This window comes from Phaethon aethereus, assembly GCF_964289735.1.
Source record: "Phaethon aethereus genome assembly, chromosome: Z".
Classification (NCBI taxonomy): Eukaryota; Metazoa; Chordata; class Aves; order Phaethontiformes; family Phaethontidae; genus Phaethon; species Phaethon aethereus.
The window spans coordinates 72,563,477-72,591,030 of NC_138577.1; the positions used below are offsets into that span (position 1 = coordinate 72,563,477).

A 27,554-nucleotide genomic window follows, 5' to 3' on the forward strand; every position below is an offset into this window, starting at 1 on the left:
TCAGCGCATTTTGAAGTTCAGGGCAAGTCACACCCGGCATTTATCGGTGACAGCCACCCGGCCTGGCCTCGCTCCCTTCTGCCGGGGGACGCCAGGCCTCGGGCTGCGGGCGAGTGCCGCTCATCCTCCCCGGAACGATCGCTCCGCGGTCTGGGCGGTAGCCGGGACGGCTACCTCCGCGCACCGAGACGGAAGAGGGCGGGCGCTGGCGCTTCCGGGTCGGCGCGGGGAGACGGCTGGGCCTGACGGCAGGCGCGGGCGGAGCGCGGGCTAGGTTTCTCTCAGTCCTCCCGGTCGCCCGCGGCCCTCCCGGGGCCGCTCCCTCCACACAGATCTTTCGCCCGCCGTGCGGCTCCGTGGAGGGGTTTCCCTTCAGGCGGGACTTGCGCCTCCCCGGCCGAGGCCGGCAGCTTTCGGTGTAGTCGGGGCGCGGCCGCCGTTGCGCTCCGCAGCGGCAGGGCAAAGCCGCCGGGATGGATGAGGAATCCGAACGGACCAAGCGCTGGGAAGGAGGCTACGAGAGAACATGGTAGGCTGTCCCTTTCCCCCCCTCGCCACCTTCTTGGTGAACGACGAGAAAAATCACCCTTCTGCTCAGTTACGATCTGTTTTGCTTAGGGAAATTCTTAAAGAAGATGAATCCGGATCGCTGAAAGCCACCATCGAGGACATCCTTTTCAAGGCAAAGAGGAAAAGGTATTATGTGTTGCCACGAGCCTGCTGATAATACTGGTTTAGTCAGTTATAAGGACTTAATCATTATGAAAGAGTAAGCATATCAGTGTGCCTGCAATATATTTTTGTGTCCTTACCCCTTCTGAGCTCCAGATGCATGCTTTTTGCCTGCTGCTTATTAATTGTGCCAAAAAACCCCTAAAATTTATTTTTAGCTTTAATCTTAAGACTGAATGTTAGTTTTAGTATCCTGGCACCAGATTTGTGTTTCAAATGGTAAAAAAAAATTGCTAGATTAAATCTAGATTTGTTTTATTTCAGTTTATGTTAAAATACTCAAATTTGAATAAAAATTTAAAGTTCTGTTAAACCTGGTAGTAAGAAATACTTTTTGTTTGTTTTCTGAGAGGCAGGAAATCTATTTGTAATTGAATTGTCATCTTTTCGGTGTAAATAAGTGTGGTTTGTTGTTGCTTCATATTTGCCAGAAGCCTAATATTGTATTGGTTCCAGATTTTTGCTTTAGGAACAATTCATTCATTTGCATCTTACTTAAATCCTTTTGTGTTTTATTAGACTCTATGATCATCAGGGACAAGTTCGACTTGGAATGGTATGTTAATGTCTTAAGCTTTGTGTGTCCTGCATCCAAAACTGCTTGAATAGAGGCAGTGTGCCAGATCTGAAATACACTTTTGCTGACTTAATGTGCGTGAGACCAAAGTTTGCATTTTCCACCAAACTTTTTGTTTTTTTTAAAACATTCTTTGTTCTTTGGCATGAGTATTCAGAGGTGGAGGTTTGGCATGTTCACTGTACCAGAGTGTGTCTTTCAACAGCAGTCAGATGACACACACCCACGCTGTCTATTTTTAATTTATGTGAAAAATGGGCATAATTTAAATGAGTTGGAAGTAACAACACTACTTTATACAACACTGAGCTCTTCAAATGAAGCGGTGAAGGTGCACACTATACATATTTTGTAGCTTATCGTGAGAGAAAAAGAACTGTGCATTTTTCAAGATACTCCTTTTTTTCATTTTGAAGGAAAAGTGAAAAAATGCATTACTTTTTCAGTTGCTGTTGATTGCATAGCTCAGTATACTGAATTTTCCCTGTTTGAGGGAGGAAGTAGTTGCTTTTTTAAGTAAACGGAATATTGAGCAGTTCATTTAAATATTTGTTCTGTGAGTGATTATCACTTATGGTGAAAATGCAGATGCGTCACCTTTATGTGGTTGTTGATGGATCAAGAACTATGGAGGACCAAGATTTAAAACCAAACAGACTTACTTGCACTTTGAAGGTACTCAGAAGTTTTCTGTTATTAATCACTGTTTCTCTGTAAACCAGTTCCGTGTTGCATTTAAAAGAATGGCAGTCTTCTGTGAGTAGATTACCTGCATAGCCTCATCTCTCCTCTCAGACCTACTTTTTTTGTCTTGTTTCTGTTGTTACTCTGTAATTTTCCTGTTTTTTGAATAGTAAATCTGTGTGACAGTAGTTTGCCTTGCATGAGTACTTCTGTACAGTAAAAACACTTTGTAAGGACATATTATGGATAGACATGTTATGAAAATTATGTGGAAATTAAGCTGAAGTGTTGCCTGTAATAAGGGATGAAAGAAGAACAAACATACTTTCATTAGACATCTAGGTTGGTTTTTTTCTTACAGTTGTGTTTTGATGAATTCTAGTTGAATGGAGGCTAGACAGGAGTTGAATTGAATTGCTGCTTCAGACTGTAAAGGACTTGAACTGTACATCTTGTACTATATGGTCTTTTTTAACAACACTAAGCATTGAAATCCTGAGTTTTCATAATTTTGTACTGATTAGTGCTTTTTGGTGTATTGTAAACCTCTATTTAGAACCAACAGTAATCTAGAACTTCAATTTACAAGTGAATAAAATAAGGGGTGGCTAGTTTCTAAAATTTACATTGCATTGGTAACGTGGGAGGAAGGAGAAAGATGGAGGGCTGGGGTGAAAAGAGAATGGAAAGGAAGGGCTCAATTCCCCCCCCCCCTTTTTTTTTCAATCATACTTGATGTTTTCAGAATACCACCAAATTAATGCATATGGAATAAAACTGTATTTAGTTTTTAACGGTCTTAACTTTTCTTCATAGTTATTGGAATATTTTGTTGAAGAGTACTTTGACCAAAATCCTATTAGTCAGGTATGTACAACCATGCAAGAAATAAGTAACTGAAAGATATTTTAAAAGTTAATTTTAAGTTTTAACACTATCTAGTGTGAACCTCATGAGGTTCAACAAGGCCAAGTGCAGGGTCCTGCACCTGGGTCAGGGCAACCCCTGGTATCTATACAGGCTGGGGGATGAAGGGATCGAGAGCAGCCCTGCCGAGAAGGACTTGGGGGCACTGGTGGATGAAGAGCTGGACATGAGCCAGCAATGTGTGCTCACAGCCCAGAAGGCCAGCTGTATCCTGGGCTGCATCCAAAGAAGCATGGCCAGCAGGTCAAGGGAGGTGGTTCTGCCCCTCTCGTCCACTCTGGTCAGATGCCACCTGGAGTCCTGCATCCAGCTCTGGAGCCCTCAGCACAGGAAAGGCATGGCCCTGTTGGAGCAGGTCCAGAGGCGGGCCACAAAGATGATCCGAGGGATGGAACACCTCTCCTCTGAAGATAGGCTGAGAGAGTTGGGGTTGTTCAGCCTGGAGAAGACAAGGCTCCAGGGAGATTGCTGCAGCCTTCCAGTACTTAAAGGGGGCTTCTAAGAAAGATGGGGCCACACCTTTTAGCAGAACCTGTAGTGATAGGACAAGGGGTAATGTTTTTAAACTAAAAGAGGGTAGATTTAGACTAGTTCTAAGGCAGGCATTTTTCCCAGTGAGGGTGGTGAAACACTGGCCCAGGTTGCCCAGAGAGGTGATAAAGCCCCATCCCTGGAATCATTCAAGGTCAGGTTGGACGGGGCTCTGAGCAAGCTGGTCTAGTTGAAGATGTCCCTGCTTATTGCAGGGGGGTTGGACTAGATGACCTTTAAAGGTTCCTTCCAACCCAAACTATTCTATGATTCTCATAACTGTTTTCAGTTGATGTGTTCCTTTCCCATTCCTTCCTCATCAGTCTGGTGAAATTCTTGTTTCTGCCTGAACTAATGAAAACAAGAAGCCATCTATTCCCTTTTTCCTGAATATAAATTCTAACATGGAAGACTTTATTATTCAGGCATTTAGAATTTTAGAAGATTTTTTTTTTGTACCTTCTAGCAAAAGTACTGGAAATACAGGAATGTGTGTTTAACTCATGCATAGTGTTATGCTGCTATTGTTACACTTCAAAGATACCTTGTATAGTTAAGTAATTCTGATCCATAAAGAAGTATTAAGCAAAATATAGCAAAGATGTAATTCAACTTTTTAAACTTCCGAAGAAAAGTTTTGCCTTTTTTTTGTTTTCCTTCTCCAGATTGGCTTAATTGTAACCAAGAATAAAAGAGCTGAAAAAATGACAGAACTTTCAGGTAGGGAGGTAGTATATTTTTTTTTAAATCAGAGATGTTTTCATGTCTTGCATTGATGTTCTAAGTTCTACCTGGATGACACTGCTGAATGTGAGGTAGCATTAACACTATTTTTAATTTTAAAAAAGTTATCTGAAACCAGAGTCTTTATTTTTATCTGTTTTGGTCTAGAATTGTTATTGTGTGCTTATTTGTGATCAAGTCTTATGCAGACTGCAACTAAAATATGTTTTGTATCCCCTAGAGTTAATTTCTTACCGTTTGTGAATTTTGTATTTTACCACATCTGTGTGTTCTTGTGAGACCTGATCAAGTGTTAAGAAGCAAGGTTTCTTTGGATCCTGCCTTCTATCTCTAGCAATCTGTGTGGCTTCAGAGACGAAGTCTTAATTTTTTCTCTTTATTCACCTGTAAACTGTACTGAGGAATTTGAGATCAATCAATCCTTGAATAGTACTTTGAGGATAACAGAGGAAACTAAATGGTTTGTGCTGAAACACTTTGTGAGACACTTTGCACTCAGGTTAAGCACTTAATGATACACAACAGTGATTTTATTTTTTAAGTTCGTAAAGTTTCTAATAATTGAGTGCCTATAAAGTAAATGTCTTTCTGTTCATATATTGTTTTGTTGTTTTCTACATTCTGATCAAGAGATCAGTTTCTAAGGAGAAACATTGAGTTACAAGTCACAGTCTGAAAACTGTTGTTGTACAAGTACACTTCATTAGATATGTAGTTTAAATATTCCAGTTCTTTTAACTTGTTATTTCAGGTGAATTGTTTTTTTTTTCACTTAAAGGTAACGCAAAAAAGCACATAAATGCTCTGAAGAAAGCAGTGGATATGAACTGCAGTGGAGAGCCATCTCTGTATAATTCCCTAAACTTGGCCATGCAGACTTTAAAGTTAGTATATACATGGAGTTTTCTGGGGGGTTTTTTGTTTATTCCCCATAATCAGTATAATGCTGGCTGTGAATTTCTGGAGGTGCAGAGACAGTATTTTTTACAAGTAGCATCTTGCATTGTACTGCCCTGAGTCTTTAAAGGGCAGCTTTATGTCCTCTTACAATACAACCTGTTAAGTTAAATATGCTAGTAGTGCAGAAGTTTATTTTCTAGCATAAGATGCTTCTATTTAGAGGTGTGCTGCTTATAAAAAGCAAAAATATTTTAAAATTAAGTAGATGATGTTATGTTGTGTATGCATATGGTGATGAAAGACTGCAGGTGTTTTTTACTAGAGGCATAAGTTATGAGAGAGGGGAGAGTTAGGGGTTAATAATGATACGAACAGGAAAAGAAACAGCATTGAATCACAATAATCTGGTGGGAGTTTTGGCGTATTTTAGAAAGGTAAATTTTCGGGTAGGATAGATTTTAAAAACTTTTTTGCCATGTGAGGTATTGAGGTAGGATAAACATTTGTGGAAGACTTTTAACAAATAATTATAGCCAGAAACACTGACAAAACAAAGCTAGTAGGCAATGTCATAAAAAATTATCTGAACGACTAGCTGGGAGAGAGTTTTTCATTAAGAACTAAAAGACAGTGGTTCAAAGTAATGGATTTACACCTATAAACTGATGAGAGTTTTTTATTTTAAGAAGTCAGGAAGACTTACTGCAGTGTTGCTAGTTTGAAGGTGAATTTTACCTGTGAGGTTACAGATAAGGTACAAGGATAACTTAAGCATTAGGGCAAACAGTCAGATAACAACTACTTTGTATTTTAGATACTGAAAAGATTTTGAAAGGTGAAATTCTGGTACTCAGAGAAGGATTTTACCACAGCCTTTTATAATTTGTAGGGGACTTCATACCGTGTCGTCTTCTGACTCTAGTTTGTTAAAGTCCTTAGAAACTTTTGGCATACAAGTATCTTAGTGTACAGAAGTAAATTAACTATATACTTTCTTTAGGCACATGCCAGGACATACAAGCAGAGAGGTTTTGGTAGTCTTCAGCAGTCTGACAACATGTGATCCAGCCAACATCTATGATCAAATTAAGGTACAGAAGTGAAGTTTGACTACTGCATTGAACACCCAAGCTATTAGACTAAAACGAGACAGTTGCAGTGTCGTTGCCAACTAATTTTAATTTAAAAATTTGAAACTTTTTATTGTTTTCTGTTCTGCATGTGAATTTGAGTATGCTTTCTTTTTCCACATGAAGCGTTTAAAAGCAGTTAAGATCAGAGTATCTGTCATCGGCCTGAGTGCTGAAGTTCGAGTTTGTACAGTACTTGCCCGAGAAACTGGTGGTATGTATCTGAAGTTCAGTAGTTATACTACTAATACAAGTTAAAATCAAAATTAAGTAACTAATTTCTCATATATTCATTAATGCGTTTTGATATTTAAGGATGAATGCTCTATTGAGCTGGCAGAAAATTTAAGGGTTTCCTAAATCTACAAAATACGTAGTATTTAGTGAAATTATTTTCAGCTGGTAGCTGCGTCTCTAGAGAGAAGTAATACATATATTTTAAAATGTAGTGTTCCACATATAAAGATATGTGATGTGGAACTTAATGTTAACATGTTAATATCAGTTACTACGGTGATAATTCTTAGAGTATTGTTACTACAGTTGGAGAAAAAGCTATGGGCCTGCATATCTAATTAAACATTCTGGTATTATTAATTTTAAAACTTGTCTTTTTCAGTAGCATTAACAGGACAGTTTTTTTGGAACAGGGTTGGCTAAATTGTTTTTTCTACTTCAGTTGCTTTCTGTCATTTGGAGAAAATGTTTGTATTCTTATCTGGTCATAATCTGAGAGTAAGGCATTTCTTTCTTCGTGACAGGAACATACCACGTTATTTTAGATGAAAGCCATTATAAGGAACTGCTGATGCATCATGTTAGTCCTCCACCTGCCAGTTCAAATTCTGAGTGCTCCCTTATTCGAATGGGTAGGATACAGTTTTATTGAAGTCCTAGCACAGGATGTGCCAATCTTGTCTTTTTTTTTTTTTGCATTTTCTGTTAAAGCCATACAAATAGTTAGAAGCGTAATAAAGAGATTGCACAATTGTTTTTTTATTTTAACTTTTATTTTGCAAAATAGATAATTTTCTTGATGTTGTTTCTGCGAAGTAGTCAGCTTTTAAATAAAATTAATAATTAAAACAATAAGACAAATTACTCAACTGTAGTTGGAAACAATAAAGTGGAATGATATTGCTTGTACAGTAATTGGTATAAAAGTAATACTTAGAAATGAAGGATGAAAAGCTACTTTTTTTCTCCCTCTGTTTTTGCCCTGCAGAAGGCAACTATTATAAGCTAAATTGACTATAAGAGCCATCTGCTTGGCCATGTAGTACATGTTTGTTAGGACCACTGTTGTGTTCTTTCAACGAATGGATTAGGTACCTTTTATTCTCCTCATGTGTTTCTTAATAAATTTAAGCCTGGAGTTAAACCAGAATAGATTTCTCACTTTAATCTACCTGTTTTCACAGATAAGAATGTATGTATTTTTATGTGTGGATTCAAATACTGAAGAGATTACTTGTTATAGGTAAAGCCTGAGCAGCAGTTGGAAAAATTAACTGCCCATTTTGACATGAGCTGTAAAAAATATGTGGTAGAAAGAATTACATCTGTTACAGCCTCTTTAAAGTGCTATAGTCTCATCTGTTATATACTGCACTTGTAAGATGTATATATGCTTGGTATCTGCATATAAAAACACTTTCCCCTTCATTAGAAACCATTGTTCAAGTGAACAGCTTTTTAGCTGTTCTTCAGAAATGGTGTTCTGATGAGCTTCAGTTAATATGAAGTCTATGAAAAGACTTCTTTTTTTTCTTTGTTTTTGTTTTTTTGTTAGTTGGGAGAAACACAATGAGAGATTTGTTGGTGGATGTAGGTAGAGACCTTTAGGAAGAATTTGATACCTGGTAAGAGTGTGTTACTTCTGTAATAGCAAACAAACAAAAAAAAGAGAGAGAGACATTAATGTTTAGAATAATCTTTGAACTTCTCCACTGAAGTAAGAAACTGAAAGACTACTTGAATATTTAAAATTGGTAATAGGGGATGTTTTTCTCTTCAGGTTTTCCTCAGCATACTATTGCTTCTCTATCTGATCAAGATGCAAAGCCATCCTTCAGCATGGCGTAAGTAGAGTTAATGAGAATTCAATGAGCTGATTGGAGTTGAATAATAATTAGCCATATTTAGAAAATCTGCTTGTAAGTGAAAATATTGCAAAATAGCATGAAAAATTAGTAATGTCTTGCGACTTCTCAGTAGAAATTTTATTTCCGTTTGCACATCCGGTATGTGGCCATAGTTACCTCTGTTAAGTATGTTTTTTTAAAATGCGCATTTAAATTTTTTTAAGGTGTTGTGTAGTGATTAGAACACAAGTGTGCTACAAGGTATTAAGGTAATTAATACCAATTTTATTTGCATTCCTTGATTCAAGTATTTTTAGCACTATGAAGGTAATGATGAGGATGAAGGGTAGGGTATTACCTGAAATAAAGTATTTTTTTACCTATTTATTAATGTGACTTCAAAGAGAAGTTTGAAATAGAGGCCTCATTTGATTAGTGTACCAGTGCTCTTCTCAATGAAAGGAATGATGGTTTTCAGGGGTGATAGAGGAGTCTGAATTTTCAGAAGGGAACAGTGTTTGCTGTTTGAAAGAACAAGTACTAACGTGAATCATAAAGGCAATACAGAATATTTGTGTGTGTGTAAGTAAAAATACTGATGCTGTTATCTTTCAATGCTGTTATCTTTGTAACTTTATTTTTTAAAGACATATTGGCTCCTTTATGTGGGAAAATTTGGTCTTTGTTCTGTTTCTGTGGGAAAATAGGGTGAGATATCAGTAACCACATCAGTTGCTTTCTGACACTTCCATACATGTGGACCTGTTGCATGGAAGCTACTGAAACTTTTTAAACAATTTGTTGCGAGAACTGTGTGGTAGTTGTAGTTACATAGTATTATGGTGTTACTTCTTGGATATTAAATTGTCTCTCTCTACTCTAGGCATTTGGAAAACAACAGTGAGCCGGGTCTTACACTGGGTGGTTATTTCTGTCCCCAGTGCAGAGCCAAATACTGTGAACTTCCAGTGGAATGCAAAATCTGTGGTGAGTAGCAAGAAAAGGTGAGCAGATAAATTATGAGTTAGTTGTAAGAGGATTAAGGGGTAGAAAAATTCAACTATATTTAAGGATTAAAAGCCCAGTCGGCTTTAAGAAGCCTGCATTCCTGTGTCATGAGGTGTCAGCTTCATACAAGGGACTTTCAGGACTGTACCTGTAACAGTTAAGCTATATCATATTCCTTAGTATAATATAATAAACTAAAAGCCCTAAAGCAAAGGGGGGAAGAAGGGTGAATCACATATGAATATGAATAGGTAATAATTTCCTCAAGAAACCTGATTTAACAGTGTCATGGTTTAACCCCAGGCACTAAGCACCACGCAGCCGCTTGCTCACTCCCTGCCAGTGGGATGAGGGAGAGAATCAGAAGAGTAAAAGTGAGAAAACTTGTGGGTTGAGATAAAGACAGTTTAAAACAGGTAAAGCAAAAGCTGCACATGCAAGCAAAGCTAAACACGGAATTCATTCACCACCTCCCATGGGCAGGCAGGTGTGCAGCCATCTCCAGGAAAGCAGGGCTCCATCACGCGTAACAGTTATTTGGGGAAACAAACACCATCACTCTGAACATCCCCCCCTTCCTTCTTCCCCCAGCTTTATATGCTGAGCATGATGTCATATGGCATAGAATATCCCTTTGGTTGGGGTCAGCTGTCTCGGCTGTGTCCCCTCCCAATTTCTTGTGCCTACTCGCTGGAAGAGTGGTGCGAGAGGCAGAAAAGGCCTTGTCTCTGTGTCAGCACTGCTTAGCCATAACAAAAACATCCCTGTATTATCAATACTGTTTCCAGCACAAATCCAAAACATAGCCCTGTACTAGCGACTATGAAGGAAATTAACCCAGCCAAAAACCAGCTACGTTAGCTGAAACAGGGCTGTGGCCTGGCATCAGCAGTATTATAGCAGGCTGGATTAGAGCTTTGTAGTTGGGCACCATTTTAACTGGTGATGAGAAACAGCAGAACTGTCATTGCCAAAGAGGAGTTGTGCATTTAGATTTAATCGGAAAACCCTCCTATGGTTGTGTTTTGTGTATGGCATGAATATGAAAAACTGACTAACTTTACAACTGTGAATTGTAAATTTACGTGTAAAGACTGAGTTACACCTTTTAATTAGAAATCTGGGCAACTTACGTGTTTTTTAATTTACATTTGGATTTAATTCTGGAAAAGGTCACAGGTTTGGATTATGGAAGCTAGTGAACAAATAATGTTGTTCCTTAATTCTTAAAAGCCCTGAACCACTGGTTAATTAAAAAAAAAATCCTTTTTTGTTTAATACAGAAAAACTTTTCAGTAAGTCCTGTGTTGTAATAATTTTGATGTCTCTTTATTTGCAGGTCTTACGTTAGTGTCCGCACCTCACCTGGCTCGGTCTTACCACCACTTGTTTCCCTTGGATGCCTTTCAGGAAGTTCCCCTGGAGGAATATCAGGGGGAACGGTATGCAAGTCATATTTGTGATAACGAGTGTACTTGTGGACCCTGTAATTTTTTTGTCATGAAAGTAAGAAAAGCTGGCAGCAGCCAGCTGTTGAATGTTTGGGCATTTTTGGGCACCTCTGGCAATAAAAAATATTTGTAGTTCCCACTCACAGTTACCCTGTGTGTTCAGTTGAATAGCTGAAACAATTGCTGTGAATTGTTAGTATGTATGAGATATTTTTTTAAACACCATTTTACACAATCTTGACCTTTTTTTTGTTGTTGTTAAATTATGCAATTTTGCTTTTAGGTATTGTCAAGCCTGCCAGGGAGAAATGAAAGATCAAAATGTAAGTATGTTGAACTTCACTGGAATTTGCATTGAGGAGTGTCAGAAGTAGAGATGATCCTTTAGTCTTCTAAAGTCCATAAAAATATTTGTGGAAGTTTCTCTCATGGTTAACTAGAGTTCTCTGTTCTAGAGTCACACCTTGTAGACTGCAAAGTCTATAATAGTGTGGGAAGGGATTTCCTAGAGAGTTGCATAAGTAAGCTTCCACTCTTAGCGAGTTTGAAGCATCTACAGTGATTCGAGCTCAGCCCTTTGGACATACTTTCTGTTAGAAACTTTAATTCATTTGGGTTTCTGTGATGTTAGTAATGAAACAATGAATAACACTGTCTTGATGACACAACTGTTGCCCTACTGTAATGCTACAGTGGTGATAATTTTTTTTCTAATTTGACTTGGTTTTCTATCTTTTCCACACAGGTTTACATATGTAAAGTGTGTCAGAATGCATTTTGTGTGGACTGCGATTTGTTTGTTCATGATTCACTGCACTGCTGTCCTGGCTGTATGCACGAGCAACCTGCTCCCATGTCTGTATGATGTCATCTCTTTTTAGAAATTTTCGTATCTATGTCATTCTTGCATAAATCTATTTTGTTTATTCAGTCATAGCTTTCACTGAGGCACCTCAAAACAAGAAGGACCTAGATGATTACAGAGGGATGAACACTGGCTTGGGAGCAAACTTTAATTTTTATCTAATGTATTAATGATTTTGTTACTGTTAATATATTCTTGAATTATCTATATCTGATTTATTTTCTTTGTTCTTGTCTGAAAAGCTGTGGCTTTTTCTGAATGTTATGGCGACTAACATGTATATTTGTAAATGTGAAAGTGATAAAACTGGTTTGTATGACAATGGGGTGATTCATCTTTCTTTCATTATTTGTTCAGAAAAGAAGCCCTGAAAATACAGTTTATATCTCAATTGTTAAAAGCCCTTGCTTTTCTTGGATGGTGGAGTTCTATAGATCAAAATATTTTTTGTAAGAATTTAACAAAGATGTTTTTGAGCAATTAGTTGGGGGGATTTTTCAAATATTAATTTCAAGTATTGTGGCTATTCACCTTGGCCTTCAGTAAGGCAACTCAAATACAGCTGAAAATACACTTTAGGTTTTAATGGTACAACTCAAAGTTGAGTTCTATTACAGCTATGTCTGTACCTGTGTGGTTTAAGTTTCACTTTCTTGTAGGAGTGTAAGGTTACCGAAAGGCAATGAATTTGCAAAAGTCTAAGACCTCAGTTTATACAAACTATTGTTTGATGGTCACACTGTTGAAGACAGCAATGCTATTTTGATTCTGAGGCTAAAATTAATTGCCAGAACTGCAGCTCCTTGGCGAAGCCCCCGGAGCAACACACAATAAGGTGGTGGGAGAAAGGGAAGCATGTGTGCTTATCTGAACATTGAAGAATGGAAGTTGAGACAAATGCAAGACATTCTTTGTCATTTTACAGTGTCTGTTCAAAGTGTGATTGCAATTTGAACTTGTGAGACTGTATCATGCTACACGTCAGTAAGAGGAGGTTGTGATGGCGCAGTATAAAGCGTCATATCTCTTTTTCTGATGTCATCTTGCAACGTTTGTAATACATCACTGACTCAGTTACTCTGGATGTATCTGACTTAAATTTTTTAAATTGTGAGCTTTGTTGTCAGGTTAGGAATAGCAATAATCTACCCTAGCCACTGAACTTAAAAGTACAAACAAACGAACAAAAAAGCAGCCCCCTATCTTTAGTTCCCTGTTTTTCACACTCATTATATATGAACGATACATGCTACTTCTCAGTTTTCACAGGCAGTTTTCATTTCAAGTCCTTTAAATATGCAAATTCTCCATTGTTAACATAGCTCCTTCTCTGCTTTTTCTACTATTTATGCCTGCAGGCCAGTTAGAATGCAGTAATTCTACTGTGTTGGCAGAAAAATTACTCTTTTCAGCATCTGTGTTTCATTTTGTGCCAAGTCAAACAATCCCCATAAACCCTTTGTGCTATCAGGTGACTGAAGTGCCTGTTACTGTAAAGGGTGTCCTAAAAACTAGCAGAAAAAGGACATATTCATGGGTTTTGGTGTGGTCTAGTAGGCTATTCCAAGCCAAAGGAATGCCCTGGGCATCTGGCTCTTTGATATTCTGATACTGGTGACAGTGTCTTGGTACAATGTTTTCTGATAATATTTTCAGCTTCACAATCAGCATTTCCTAATGGGAAAAAAAGGTGTTTTGTCAAAACACTTTAAATCTGGTTTAGCTTTTTCTCTTGCTAGATACCAAAATAACATACTTGAAAGTAGAAGCTGTGTAGAAATTGTGGCCATATAACTCCATTATCTGCTTGTGGTCTGAGTAATAATTTGGCTTGTACTTTTCCACCCTTCTCATTGGATAGGAAGAGCAGTTCAAACTAGGTCCTGAAAAATTGCTATCAGGGCAACATTTTTCTCATGTGTAAAGAATTTCAGCTGTGGCTTTTGTATTTAAAGCAGCATGGAGGAAATGATTCCTTCATCTGTACTCTTTGACTGGAAGACCTCAAATGCCCTTTGCTTGTCGGAAGCTACAACCAGCTTAATTCTTGTTTTATGTTTTTTACTTACTGGATCTGCCACAAGATGAGTCAATCAGTGAGGTTATTCACAGCCCTGTGAGAAACTCTTGTACTTCCTGAAGATGTTGCATAATACCGTTTGGACATAAAGTGTTGAGGTAAGAGACAGACAAAAACTTCCTGTGGTGGGGTTGAGGACACAACTGTGGCAAGAAGTTTGAGGCTGAAAGGCACAGTGAGACTAGAGGGCACACTGCCGTGTGGAGTGAAGGGGATTTCGGAAAGGTGAGTGCCTGTGCCTCACTTTATGCTTTCCTTGCAGGAATAAAAGTTACCACCTGTGTTAATGGTCATAACTATGGATGTGCTGAAAATGTATTCATTAAAATATGATCAAAATAATTGTCTGCTTCTAGTTTTGCATAACAATGACAACTCCTGAAGAACTTAAATGATGGCATCCTGGTCTGTCTGATGCAATATGAGGAACAGTTTTAATTCTAGATTGTGATGTAGCTTATGGATGGGAAAATGCCATAAAGTACTAACTCTGAAGCATTACTGGATTGTGCAAATTCCTGGCTGAAGGAATGAGAGTAGATGAATTTTTTATTTTAAAAGTCACCAAATCTGAGAATCACATTTCCATATTTAGAAAAAATAAGTGTGCCCATAGTGCAAATTTTTCAAAATATAGTAGAACTGGAAGACACAACTTTTGTAGCATTTTTTTGCCTTGGGATTTGAAAGCACTTAAATTGTTTCACACACATTTTCTTATTAGAGGGGAATATGATTTTCATAACCAGTGAAAACAACAGGTTGGAGATTCTGGATTTAGAATCACTTCCTTGAGGATGAATTTGTTTGGTAAATGTTGTAAATCTCTTCTGATTCCCCAGTTAAACAAAGCAAAGCTCTTTGGAGGTAAGGTGAGCAGAATTTGACTATATGGAGCTGAACTGTAGACACATCTCCTGCATTCCAAACCATCACATACAAGATAAGCTGTATTTGAGAAGACTGTTGTAAATCCCAAACATTTAACAAAGCCACTTTATTGGAGACAACTATTAACAGTATGAAGTTGGCAATAAATTTCATTGCCAAATTAATTTTATTTTGTGATGATGAAATCCCAGTTCCTTTTCAAGAAGGATTATGCAATTCCTGCTAGTCACTACTTATACTGAAAACAGTTGAAATTTAAAAATACTGGAATAAAACAATTTCTTGTTTTCATTATATTTCTCACTCTGCTTCCCATCTTCCGTTTGGGATGGTATGTTTTTGCCACCCTAATTTAAGGAGAATTTCAAAATGTGCTAGAAACATTCAGTCATGCCTTTGAGATGGAAGAATAGAGATGATAGAGATGTGTTTTTACTGAGGCCATTCTAGGTTTTTCAGCTACAGGATGAAGCTTTTAAGGTCTGCCACTCACTCACATCTCCTTGCTCAAATCTCACCTGTTTATGTCTCTTCTTTCCCTCTGTTTTGGTTGTAAAGGTTTCACGTATTTGCTATTGTCATTATAAGAGCAATGGTCAATCAGAGTTAGCAGAAGTCTCAATTTGACTAGTCAGATATAGCAGTTTATAGCAACTCTGCAGTTGCCTTATGTCTTCTTAGTAAGGTGAAATGAAATGTTTATAACCTGTAGAAAACATGTTATTAAGGTAACAGGGGTGATGGCTGAATGTTATCTAAATGATGTGGGTAATATAATTGGGTAGTCTTCCCTTGTTTTTTCAGAAAACGTCTGCCAAAGAGGACCCTACAGTGGAGGTGAATGACAATGAAATTCATGAGCTGAATCCTGCATTGCAAGCTCATTTCCCGCATGCAGCCTTTGATATTCACAAGTTTGCCAAAGACATGGAGACAGAATTCCAAGAAGTCCATGAACAGTTGCAGAAGAGTTACAACCCTACCATGAGAAATTAACACAGGAGATTAAAGTCCTTCTTGTCCTATAGACCTCATTCATCATGGTCTTTGACAGAAATGGCAACTGCTGGGTTTTATGACACACTTGTTAAATCCAGTGTGTGGTGTTTTTGCTGTGGATTAGTTTTATTTGCCATGAAGCTTAGATGTAACCCATACAAACAAGCACAAGAAATTTTGTCCCATTTGTGAATTTGTCCTGGGAAAAGAGGTGTGTAATATTTCAAAGTACAGCATACGTGTTCAGAAGTTGGAGAACACAGCAGAGCATGCCTACAGATACAGCGCGGCAGACACGAGGCTGCAGTCCTTTGACAGATGGCCATTCTATGCCTGAGGAACAAAGCCCAGAGCTGGGTTTTATTTTACAGGTGATTGGAAGCAATGCTTGGAGGGATTTCTGGTTTTATTTATAAAACAGTGTGAGTCTACTTACAATACTTACTGGGTTTTTTTCCGTGCCACTCATCATTTTGCAAGATATTGTATCCCCCATAAATGTTGTAAAGAAAGAAAACAGAAATTAATCTATAGCAAAACTTGCCTGCATTTTAAGTCCAGAATGATCTTTCATGATTCTAGTTACAAAATAAAACACAGGCCATCTGATTTTAACATGTAAACAGAGGAATCAAGCTGCTGCTCCCATTTTTGTATCTGCCTCACTTGCTTTTGTTGTGATAGAAGATGCTTCCCTCTACAGTAAAATTCATAGCTGGAGCTAGGAGAACCTTCTTGATTTTTGACCTTTGTTCACTATACAATGAGTCTCCAGTGTTGCAACACTTTGTTTTATAGTTGAATTTATTAAAAGATTCCAAGACCTCTCTGTCTTCCACCTGTACTGCACCAGCTACTTCAATTCTGAATCCTTTCTGGCAGCAATCTCTTCATGCAAGAAATTAACAGAAATCAAGTTAACTGGGTAATTTTTGAGAGCTCGTGATTTGCTTTCATTAGGTAGGAATTTTCTTAATACAGAAAATTCACTTTTTAAAACTTAATAGTTGAGAGAAACTGATAATTTTAAGTTCCAAGAATGACAATGTATACTTTTTTTTAATTTTCCTCCTAGCTGCTGCTCTGCCAGTTTTGTGTCTCTCAAAGCGTTGGATCTTTAAAAGCCAGTATTTTGGTGACAAGGAAGCCTGTGAAATACTTGGTTTGTACATATCTTTCCTTTTGGCTGTTGCAAGAGGACCATCTTGGCTTTCAGAGGTGCTGAGCCAAGATGGTCCTCTTGCAACAGCCATGTCTATAGTGAACAGGGAAAGGTTGAAAAGGCTTGCATTTTGGGAATGGAAGATTACCTTCATTTCTTTTTCTCTCCCGTGGATCCCTTAAGTTTTGCAACATTGAAGATTCCTGTTGTCTCTAGAGGACTTGACTTACTTACAAGACCTCTTAGACCCTTTATGGAGAAGTCGTTCTGCCTTTTCTGTTGATGACCTTTTCAAGTTATTGAGTTACAGAGCGGGGCGAAGCAACCTTCGCAACAATGGCAGGGGTGAACCTGAGGAAAGCAAGCTCATAGTAACCTGTTGTCCAGAATCTAAATTTAAAAGTTTTTTTACTTGTCTCTGCTGCTGTCACTCATTGGCATTACAAGATTCAGGAAAGATACACTTGCTTAATCTTAACAGGAATAGTCATCTTCTCTCTGCAGCATACAATTTAGGTGGTGGTCTTAACCTGGAGGAGCTCATCCTTCCTGCAGGAAAAGTCTGCAGCCAAACTGATCGTTCAGCAGTGTCTACACGGGCTGCACCTCAGATACTTCTCATTTATCCTATGTCTGGGTGATAACAGCCCGTTAGAAATAGGAGAGTTTAAAGGAGAGAACTTCAAACATGAAGTAACATTTCTGAGTAGAGAAGATACTCTTTCAGGTTAAGTTAATCTTGTTTGTATAGAACAATTGCAAATTATTTGTAATTTTTAATGGGTATCATTTCTTCCTGTTTGTTCTATACACAGACCAAATATATCTTGCTCATTGACGTGTATTCAGACTGCTTCTATACTAGCCTTTGCTGAAACCTCTTCGGAAATACTTCCTTGGTTCCCCTTGTTTTCTACAAAGCAATGTAAATTACAAGAAAAATAATCAGGGGGGAAAAAAAAAAGACTGACTTACTTAAAATAGAGCTTCATAACTTTGTTGCTAGTTATGTTAGCTTATATGCTCTAGCTGTTAAAACACTGTATTACCAAAATATTTCTTGAATACTTGCTTAATACAGTCTTAAAACTACCATCTCATATATATGCTAGGGAAAATGTCTTTTGTAAGCAGATACTACATCTGTCAAATCATCTGTCTTTATTTTTGACAAGCGGCCCATCTTTAAGCAGGCTAACCAAAAGAGAAGACTGAAGAGCTTATGTGAGGGTACACAGGCATGGAAGAGATTGTTAAAGTCAGTATCTTGCATCTGTGCAGAGCTGATCTGGTGTCTGACCTCAGGTAGTTCCATAAGATGACGTTGTATTTGCTTTGCTCGGCAACAGTGGTATTCAAACACTCATAAGCACACTGGTATCTTATTCTACTAGGCATTAATGTGCCAGCTAAAGTGTCCTCTATTTTAATCAGTCTCCTTAGTCTGAGGTATTAAAATGCTGAAATGAGTTGGGTTGAAAAAAGTGGAACTTTGAACTCAGTAGCAACAACTCGTGATTTATTTTTAATGTACAATACCTCAGCTTCACTGTATTTTCATCCATGTTTCATCTGGATTTGGAGCATCTTTAAGTTCTTACAGATGTCTCTTTATTTTTGCATCAAAATTCACAAACTGTGGAGGTTTCCAGAAGCTTCAAAAGCTGTCAGTAAATCACAATGCTGTAGAAATTGCTTGAAGAAACTTCTTTAGAACACTCAATGCCACAGAGCTTTAAAAGAGCTAGACATTAGCTGTATGTTCACACACCAGATCAAAGAGAGTGCAATCAACAGTGATGGCTCTTGTCCAGTGTTTCTCAGTTGCCTGGTCTTGTGACAATTGCAATGGTGGCTTGGCTCCTTGACCCAGAGGACTTTAAAACGTTTAATAACATGAATCATGGAATAGTTTGGGTTGGAAGGGACCTTTAAAAGGTCATCTAGGCCAACCCCCCTGCAAAGAGCAGCATCCCCAGTCTAGGAGTTTAAAATTATCTTGGCAAGGGGTCTTGCCACTTTCACCAGTCCTTCAAGACTAGTACAGTTTGAAAGTGCTGGCAAAGTTTGAAACGTTGGGGTTTTTTTCCTCTTCCTTCTTGTGTTATAAATTACACACCTACATTGCAAATAAACCTATATTGTAAAATTTTTACCAGGATGAAACGAGCCACTCTCTTCTACAGCAGGCTTAATGTAAAAGGATCAGGGTATAGAAGACAGGATTAACATAACTCTAAAAACCTGACCTGCTTTGCAAATATGGTTATAGATTGTACCTAAGTGATTTCTGAAAAAAAAAAAAAAAAAGAAATTTTGCTTAAAGTCTATTTAAAATAAATTATTTCTATTCAATTGTTTTGCTTGCAATAAAATCAATACATGAATCACATATTAAAAAATAATCATAAAACCCTTTAGGGTCAGGACTGCACTAAAAATAGTATTGGATGCTAGATTTTACTACTGTTAAAAACTGCTAAAGGCCACTTTTTGTAACATAATGCCAGATACTAAAACAGGACTAGCTGGTTGAGGCAGATGGCAGTTGTGCCTCTTTAGCAACGAACAGTTGCTGAATAGCAACTAGTTAGAAACTGCATCACTGTAAGCAATCTTAATTTACTTCAGCTAGGAAATTAAGAAAAAGCCTTTGACATGGCTTAGGGAAGTTAGGATTATGTCTTTCTCTTCCTGTCCAGTTATTTGTGGGAAAACTGATTTTCTGACACTTGACCATAGTAGGAAAAGGAACTGAATGCAACCAACTTCAGGCCTGTATTTGGCTAGCTTCCCTAACCAAACCACTGCCATAAACTAAATTACTGTCTAGTTTTGTGGCTGCAGCCTCTATTCTACAAGACTTAAGACTGTAAGGGCTGAATTCTAACTCTGTACTTACCCTTACCTTTACACAGTCTTGCTTTTTCTGATTTTCTTTTAGTAATGGTACTCACAAAAAGGCCACACAGCATTAGTGTATTTCAGCCATTCATCCAACAGACAGATGTCTACAGAACCTAAAAATAAAAACCACTCCAAAACAAACCACATCCCTAAATTCAAAGTTTGAAAAGTAGAACTTTATTAACAAGCATTTGAGTCAAAAAATGAGCCTTTCTGAATTCAGCTGTCATATCCAGGATTCTAATCAGACCCATAGGATAACCTCTTTTAACATGACGGCACACCGTTTTACAGGCCATTGCTACCAGTGGCCACTGTAACACACATTCCTGCCATAGCTGTCTCCTAAAGTAGCATACTGTAATCGCTAGTCCTCATGTTGTCATTCAAAAGAACACAAGAGGTGTTAGAATGAGAAATAAATGAAACCTATTGTGTGGGGTTAAAAGACTTACATCTATCATGTGGTAAAAAGACTTAAAGTTGTTTCAGGGAAGTAAAAAATATTTTATTGTTACAGTGCTTCCTAAATGGAGGTCTTTAAGAAATGGCTCATTTCAATGCACATACAATAACTAGTCTAAAATTATTTGTTTACTTGTTATCAGGGGCAGCTCAATGTTAAGAAAATGCTAAGATTAACTGTCTTGACAAAATTCTGATCTTCACCATCACCCATCAGTGCGTAAGTGTTATACACCTCTCAGTGGGAAAGATTTGTACCTGGCTTGTAAAAAAGAAGCAAAAATTAGTATACAAGAGCTTTTTGTTTTTAAACAAACAAACAAGAATTACTCAACTGCACAGAAAAATCAGAAAAAGAAGTCCCCAAGAGAATATAGTTTTGTTCTCTAAGGAAATGAACAATATACTGGAGAATTCTGAACAAAGGATTTCAAATAAAAGCACAGGCACTACAGTAATAAGAACAGAATTGCTCAAAAGTATCAAACTGAAATGTTGATCTTGTCCTGAAAACAAAGTTTAGCTACACATCCTGCTATCCTGTCTGTATAAAGCAGCAGTTGCTTCTGAAGATACGTACATAGATGCAAAAACTGCACATTACTTAACAACCTTTTATTTTCAAAACAGCCCATAAACAAGTAAGGTAAGTCTTAATAATTCAAGTAAGATGTGATGTTAATCCTGATGTAGAGAGATGCTGTAGTTAAACCTCTCATCAGAGGAAAAAAATATTTTCCTTCATTCCAGCCAAGAAAATACTATTCCACAGCTGCTAAGCCAAGAAGGGGTTAATACTGGCAGAAGCAGTCTTTGAAGAGAGCCAAAAGAACAGATGGAAGTCCTGAAGTTCACAGATTTTGCACAGAATTCAAAACTTGTTGAGAGCTTGTATGAACTGTAGCTTCAAACAAATTTGTCAAGCAACACTGTATCTTCATTTAGCACAAAATTACAATACTTACAATCCTTCAAAATGATGGATATTCAGTTATTTTGCATGCAATTCTCTCTCCACTGCTGCCTCCATTCGACTTTGTTTTAGACCCTACAGGACAAAATTTAGTAAAACCTCATTTTTACTAACATGAAAATAAAAGCTTTAGTTGCAGAACAAAAACATTTTTGAACCATTTTTTTTTAGTCCTTTACAAATCAAGAATAGCTTTTAATGTTTTGGGGAAATTAGAATGGGCAGTTTTAACACGACAAAAGCCAAACTACATGTCTTCTTTACAATCAGTGGCTCTACAGAGTAATTTCAAATATGTATTTCTTATTCAGTTAAAAGTAAATTAAAGCAATCCACAGTTATATATAATCTGAAGCAAGAAATTCCAAAACTAGTCCTTGAGGATACCCTAAGGCACCAAATCCAACTTCCCCAGTGCAGAGAGTTTAATTCCTCCTGTAATTTTCTTTCTTTGCAAGTGTAAAAAGGAAAATAGAAATCAATACTCCATAGCACAGATTTTTCACAACTACGCTGACAGTTCCTGCTGGACCTTCACAATCACCTGAAAACATTACTGATGAATAATCTCTGCAAAAATGCCAAATCTGATCCTAAACATGGTATTACCACTCATACACAGAAGACTACTGAAAAATAAACACATTCAGACTTACTCTGCATGTCTACAAAGACAGAACTGGTTATTTCAGAGTGCTATAAAACACTGGCTATAAAATTACCTAATGGGACCCCTCCAGTGGAACAAAGAACTAAAACAACATTGACTATACATATAAGCTGGCTCATGTGACTCCTACTCAAGGACAAAAATACTTATACAAAATTCCCTTAAATCTAGCTATCATGAATTAGAATAAGAGATCTAAAAAGCATCCCTCCTGTCTTAACTTCTTCCTGAAAACAGCAGCACCAACATAAAAGCAAAATTACAAAGACACTTCAAGAAAAAAGTGGCACGTACCAGGTAATACCCAGTGTGATAACCACTCATGTACCAGGCTATCAACATGCTCCCCAATGCTTCATCATCCTCAGCAGAGTCTGGCCTCGTAAATGGCGGAGGAGGAATCAACTAAGAAATCACAAAGGAAATGTCTGTGTTTCAATAGGGTATATATCCCAGTTTAGATAGCAACTGATTCTAAAAGATCAAAATATAAACCTGAAAAATAGGAACCTATCCTCAATGCATTCTCTGAAAAGGAGATAAAATAAGATGGTATTTTCTGAAAACATGTAATTTCCAAAGCCTGGGAGAAATAGGATTCCTGTAGCTTGAATGTACATAAAAAGTTTTATTAGGGGAAAATATTTATCTACATCAGTGAAATGCAGTTAATCAAACGCAAGGTGTAGTCTCTTCAAATAATTTTTCTATTGATATTCTTACCAACAGTTTCACTGTCACAAAAATGAGTGCAGACCAGAGCTTGTGCACTAGATTCTTGTAATATTTGTAACCAAATGCATTATCAAATACCTGGAAAATACAGACTCTAACACAGAAGTGTGTTCTGAAAACAAAGACGATGAGCACATTGAGTTAGAAAACTTGAGATCACCAGTACTCATCTCTGACACTTTCTTCCTCATTCTCCTATCACTTACCGGTGGTCCTGCTGGGAAGGGCGGGGGCCAGCAAGACAAAAACGATGGAGGTGCCCTGAATTTTGAGCCAGGCTACATTGAAAAAATTAAAACAATGCAAATTAAAAAGAAATCTCAGGGATTAAGATTTAAGAGAATTATTTGAAGCAATTCACAAACCTTAAACTAAAGACAACACAATCCCAGCAGTTTAATGAAACCGCAGTAACAACACAGAGTAGCTATTTCTGTGGAGCATTCCATGACCGCAAAAGTAAAACCTATATTACATGTATCACTGAGGTAAACAGTGATGAAAAAGGTTTCTAGTTAATACAAGCATTTAATTTTTTTTTTCCCAAATAGAAGTCCGTGGTTGCATTCTCACATGAAAAACATATCTAATATTGCCCTCAGTCAAACCCGTAATTTCTCTGCTCCTGTGTGTCTGGGGACACATGCTGACTAAATTCTATTATGTTTGTGAATGTCGTTAAAATGAGCTTAGATACAAATCTATTGATAGGAAAGAAAAAAAGACAAAAGAAAACCTTACAACTAAATCTTCCACAAGCAGTACCATTTAGAAAACATAATGCTGCGTTCAACTGCACTATTATTTAGACTCCTACAGAACAGGAAAGCTGAAGAGTATTATCAGTACCCCAGCCCTCATAATTCAATACAGAAGCTACAGCTGAGAGCTTCTATGACATCTGGACATTACTTTTGCTGCCTTCAATGTCCATTGTAGCAAAACATAACAACTGGCTAGAAACAGCACTATCACAGCCCAGGGAACACCACCCCTCTTTTAAGTTACAAGGCAACTGCAATGCAAGCATTAACTAGGGAGAAGGCTTCCCTCACTAGACAGCAGCACTCAAAAGGGCTACACTGTGGGCAGATTATTATAAAATGACATACCAACAAGTTCTAAAACGCATATCTGTATGTCCATTCCCAAAATGCTGTTGTCTGGTTTCTAGATAATGATAAATATTATCCTACTGTCTCAGAATTTACAATAATATGATGTTTAAAAGTGGTATATGAACTATTTCAGATAAGGATGAGCTTACCCTGCCCAGGCCTGGGGCTGGTGGTGCAGGAAAATGTAGGTTTTGAGGGGAGAATCTTGCTTTCGTGCAGTTGGTTTTGTTTTGAGGTGACTGGGAAGATTTTTCACTTTCGTCTGTTGAATATGGAGTCTCATTTTCATTCTAAAAGATCAAGACATTTCTATGAGATACACTAACCAGGAATTTACAGCACGCAATTTTAGTGTGAAAAAGCTCAGAAAGCCCCATTCACATCCTTCCCTCTCTCTAGCCCTCCTAGTCCTACTCAGGAAAGATCTTACAACCTCATAATCTTATCTGCTCACCATTTTAGCTATGTTACCTTTTACTTGTGAATTTCTTATTGTCCCCTCCCTTTCTTCCATTCTGAATTCAAGAAGTAAGGGGATGCTTTCATTCCCTCCATCAGCTTGTATCCATTCACAATGGAATCAGGTACCACAGTGGCACCAGAAATACTCAAAAAGTTCATTCGCCCACTTTCTCTTTCCTTTCCAGAAGAATGAAAAAGCATCCCTTACCTCCCCAGAATTCCCCATCCCATTTACTGTTTCATCGCTGGCTGGAGGAAGTAGATCAGAGAGGTTCTGCTCCTCCTGATTTCCATATCCCGTGTAAGTAACAACACATGTGCCTCTCTTCTGATTGATGGAGGCAATAGTTGCTAGGTACACGTTACCGTCCTCAGACCAGATAGCATTACAGCTGTCGCCAACTTTCCACTGCAACACAAACAAGAGAAGCAAGTAAATATCTATACTAATGATCAGGGAAAAAGATGCCTTTTTCTAAGCTACTTTTTGTCCCAGCCACAAGAAAGATGACTTCCACACGGTAAGTTTTTCCTTTGTATCTAGTGAAATTGCTCAATATATCCTACAGATAAGGTTTATAACATTAGCATCCCCCCACACCAGAATGTTACCCTCAAGGTGATGAAAAAGCTACCGTTGAGTACGGCAGAGAAGTACCACATGCACTATGAGCACCGCTAGCACTTGCAGGCGAGATGACCTGTTTCAAAGACAGCGGGTTGCTCTTCTTTCTATTTCTGTTCTTCTTGTTTTTCCTCTTCATCCCCAGGCGCTGCTCCTGTTTGTCCGAAGGGTCCGAACACTCTCCGTTCTTTAAAGCATTCTTCGGGAAAACAAAGGAGGAAAACAATAAAAGGCAATCCAGAGGCCTCAGCCCAGGGGCCGGCAACGGCCGGGCCGCCCCCCTTTACCTTGAAGGAGGCCACCGCCTTGTCGTACGCCTTGATGAGGGCCGTGTCGTCCCACACGTCCGAATCGTCGCTCTGCAGAGGTCACAGACCACATTACCGCCGCTCCGAGGCCCCGCTCCCGCCGCCCCGCCCCCGGTCGGCGCCCACCTGCCCGGTCCCGCGCCGGAACAGCACCCCGCCCGCCACAGCCGCCATGGCCACCTCGACCCCTCGCGGCCACCGGCTGCGCAGACGCGCCTCGTCACTTCTGGCGCGCCGCGGTCACGCCCCCTGGTCGCTGACAGCAGGCGTCCGCTGCACACGCGGGAGCCGGGAACAGCGCCCCCAGGGGCGGAGGGCGCCTTAACCCTACCTTCGGTCACCGGGCCGGGACCAGCTCATCCCCTGCGCTGTGCGGCTCACCGTACTACACAGCGCCGGGTGCGAGAAGCTGCGCAAGAGCGCTGCCAAGTGCTTCATGTCAGGTGTAACAGTCCACCTCAATCGAGACGCACGGCCCATTCCTGACAGGGCTTGGCTGAACTTGGTGCAGGTGCCCCACCTCACACCCATGAAAGCCACCTCAGAAGGCCTAGCAAACTTGAGAGCAGGAACCAAGGCCATGCAAAAAAACCTGCTTTGTTTCTCGCCAGCTGCAAGTATTACATCGCCAAAACCAGCTCATCCTCCTCAAGCTGTGCCAGGGGCCTGCTAAGGATAAAGGCACTTGGATCCACTAAAGTTTATACAAGCAAAAGCTTCAAAGTTCCTTCTTTCCAGAGATTTACACCAGTTCCACCTCAGTCAGTACTCAACATGCTCAAGCATGTCTGTAAAGCAAGTGGTGCATTTTCTCACACTAAGTTTTATTCTTGAGGCTAGTATAAGCACCAATTTTTAATCATTTTAGTGACGCAGCAAATTCAAGATCATAGAATCACAGAATCATAAAATCTTGAAGGGTTGAAAGGGACCTTTTAAGGTCATCTAGTCCAACTCCCCCTGCAATAAGCAGGGACATCTTCAATTAGATCAGGTTGCTCAGAGCCCCATCCAACCTGACCTGGAATGATTCCAGGGATGGGGCATCTACCACCTCTCTGGGCAACCTGGGCCAGTGTTTCGCCACCCTCAACGTGAAAAAGTTCTTCCTTACATCTAGTTGAAATCTACCCTCTTCTAGATTAAAACTTTACCCCTTGTCCTATCGCTACAGGCCCTGCTAAAAGGCTGTCCCCATCTTTCTCAGAGGCCCCCTTTAAGTACTGGAAGGCTGCAATAAGGTCTACCCAGAGCTTTCTCCTCTCCAGGCTGAACAACCCCAACTCTCTCAGCCCGTCCTCACAGGAGAGCTGTTCCATCCCTCAGATCATTTTTGTGGCCCTCCTCTGGACCTGCTCCAACAGGGCCATGTCTTTCCTGTGCTGAGGGCTCCAGAGCTGGATGCAGGACTCCAGGTGGGATCTGACCAGAGCAGAGTAAAGGGACAGAATCACCTCCCTTGACCTGCTGACCATGCTTCTTTTGATGCAGCCCAGGATACAGTTGGCCTTCTGGGCTATGAGCGCACATTGCTGGCTCACGTCCAGCTCTTCATCCACCAGGGCCCCAAGTCCTCCTCGGCAGGGCTGGTCTCGATCCCTTCATCCCCCAGCCTGTATAGATACCAGAGGTTACCGTGACCCAGGTGCAGGACCCTGCACTTGGCCTTCTTGAACCTCATGAGGCCCCTCATGAGGGCCCATTCCTTGAGCTTGTCCAGGTCCCTTTGGATGGCATCCTGAACCCTCACGCATCAACTGCACAACTCAGCTTGGTGTTGTCTGCAAACTTGCCGAGAGTGCACTCGATCCCACTATCTACGCCATTGATGAAGATCTTAAAGAGTACTGGTCCCAACATGTACCCCTGAGGGACACCACTCATCACCGACCTCCATCTGGACATTGAGCTGTTGACCACTACCCTCTGGATGCGACCATCCAACCAATTCCTCATCTACCCAACAGTCCACCCATCAAATCCATCTCTCCAATGTAGAGGGAAGGATGTTGTGGGGGACTGTGTCAAGGGCCTCACAGAAGTCCAGGTAGACAGCATTGGTAGCCCTTCCCTTGTCCACTGATGTGGTCACTCCATCACAGAAGGCCACTAGGTCGGTCAGGCAGGACTTGCCCTTGGTGAAGCCATGCTGGCTGTCTCAAATCCCTTCCCTGTCCTCCATGTGCCTTAGCATAGCTTCTAGGAGGATCTGTTCCATGATCTTCCCAGGCACAGAGGTGAGGCTGATGGGTCAGTAGTTCCCAGGGTCCTCCTTGCCACCCTTTTTAAAAATGGGTGCAATGTTTCCCTTTTTCCAGTCTCCAGGGACTTCACCTGACTGCCAGGACTTTTTAAAGATCATGGAGTGTATCTTGGCAACTACATCAGCCAATTCTCTCAGGACTCTGGGATGCATCTCGTCCAGTCCCATAGAGTGTGCATGTTCAGGTTCCTCAGGTGGTCTTGAACCTGATCTTCTCTTACAGAGGGAGGGACTTTGCTCCTCCAGTCCCTGTCTTGCAGTCC

General features: G+C 39.4%; 4 protein-coding genes across 9 annotated transcripts; 3 read left to right on the forward strand and 1 right to left on the reverse strand.

Annotated features, from left to right (window-relative positions):
- Window positions 1-473: 473 nt before the first annotated feature.
- On the forward strand, window positions 474-11,633 carry GTF2H2 (general transcription factor IIH subunit 2; the record flags this gene model as incomplete). 6 transcript variants are annotated; one of them, XM_082013561.1, is made up of 15 exons in its annotated part: window positions 474-529; window positions 619-696; window positions 1,252-1,288; window positions 1,898-1,984; window positions 2,810-2,860; window positions 4,117-4,171; window positions 4,974-5,079; window positions 6,096-6,186; window positions 6,352-6,439; window positions 6,987-7,094; window positions 8,243-8,306; window positions 9,193-9,296; window positions 10,657-10,759; window positions 11,052-11,091; window positions 11,514-11,633. In XM_082013561.1, the coding sequence occupies 15 exons, from the start codon at window positions 474-476 to the stop codon at window positions 11,631-11,633; spliced, it is 1,188 nt and encodes a 395-aa protein (XP_081869687.1). The 6 variants fall into 6 exon arrangements, with proteins under 6 accessions (XP_081869687.1, XP_081869688.1, XP_081869690.1 ...); XM_082013562.1 differs by having other exon boundaries at window positions 6,352-6,436; XM_082013564.1 differs by lacking the exon at window positions 6,987-7,094.
- A 2,877-nt stretch (window positions 11,634-14,510) lies between these two features.
- On the forward strand, window positions 14,511-16,724 carry LOC309415724 (baculoviral IAP repeat-containing protein 1-like; the record flags this gene model as incomplete). The annotated part of the gene is given in 6 exon segments (XM_082013327.1): window positions 14,511-14,585; window positions 15,409-15,597; window positions 15,601-15,768; window positions 15,770-15,937; window positions 15,941-15,974; window positions 16,711-16,724. Coding segments are annotated over 6 exon segments (648 nt in total).
- Window positions 16,725-18,005: 1,281 nt separating this feature from the next.
- LOC309415725 (baculoviral IAP repeat-containing protein 1b-like) lies at window positions 18,006-19,269 on the forward strand (the record flags this gene model as incomplete). The annotated part of the gene is given in 5 exon segments (XM_082013328.1): window positions 18,006-18,070; window positions 18,497-18,554; window positions 18,556-18,581; window positions 18,583-18,682; window positions 18,733-19,269. Coding segments are annotated over 5 exon segments (324 nt in total). The 3' UTR covers window positions 18,808-19,269.
- A 1,859-nt stretch (window positions 19,270-21,128) lies between these two features.
- SMN1 (survival of motor neuron 1, telomeric) lies at window positions 21,129-25,202 on the reverse strand (the record flags this gene model as incomplete). The annotated part of the gene is made up of 8 exons (XM_082013329.1): window positions 21,129-21,185; window positions 22,075-22,185; window positions 22,722-22,793; window positions 23,783-23,923; window positions 24,304-24,504; window positions 24,797-24,919; window positions 25,008-25,079; window positions 25,155-25,202. 8 exons carry the CDS (start codon window positions 25,200-25,202, stop codon window positions 21,129-21,131), a joined length of 825 nt encoding a protein of 274 aa, XP_081869455.1.
- Between the last annotated feature and the right edge of the window lie 2,352 nt (window positions 25,203-27,554).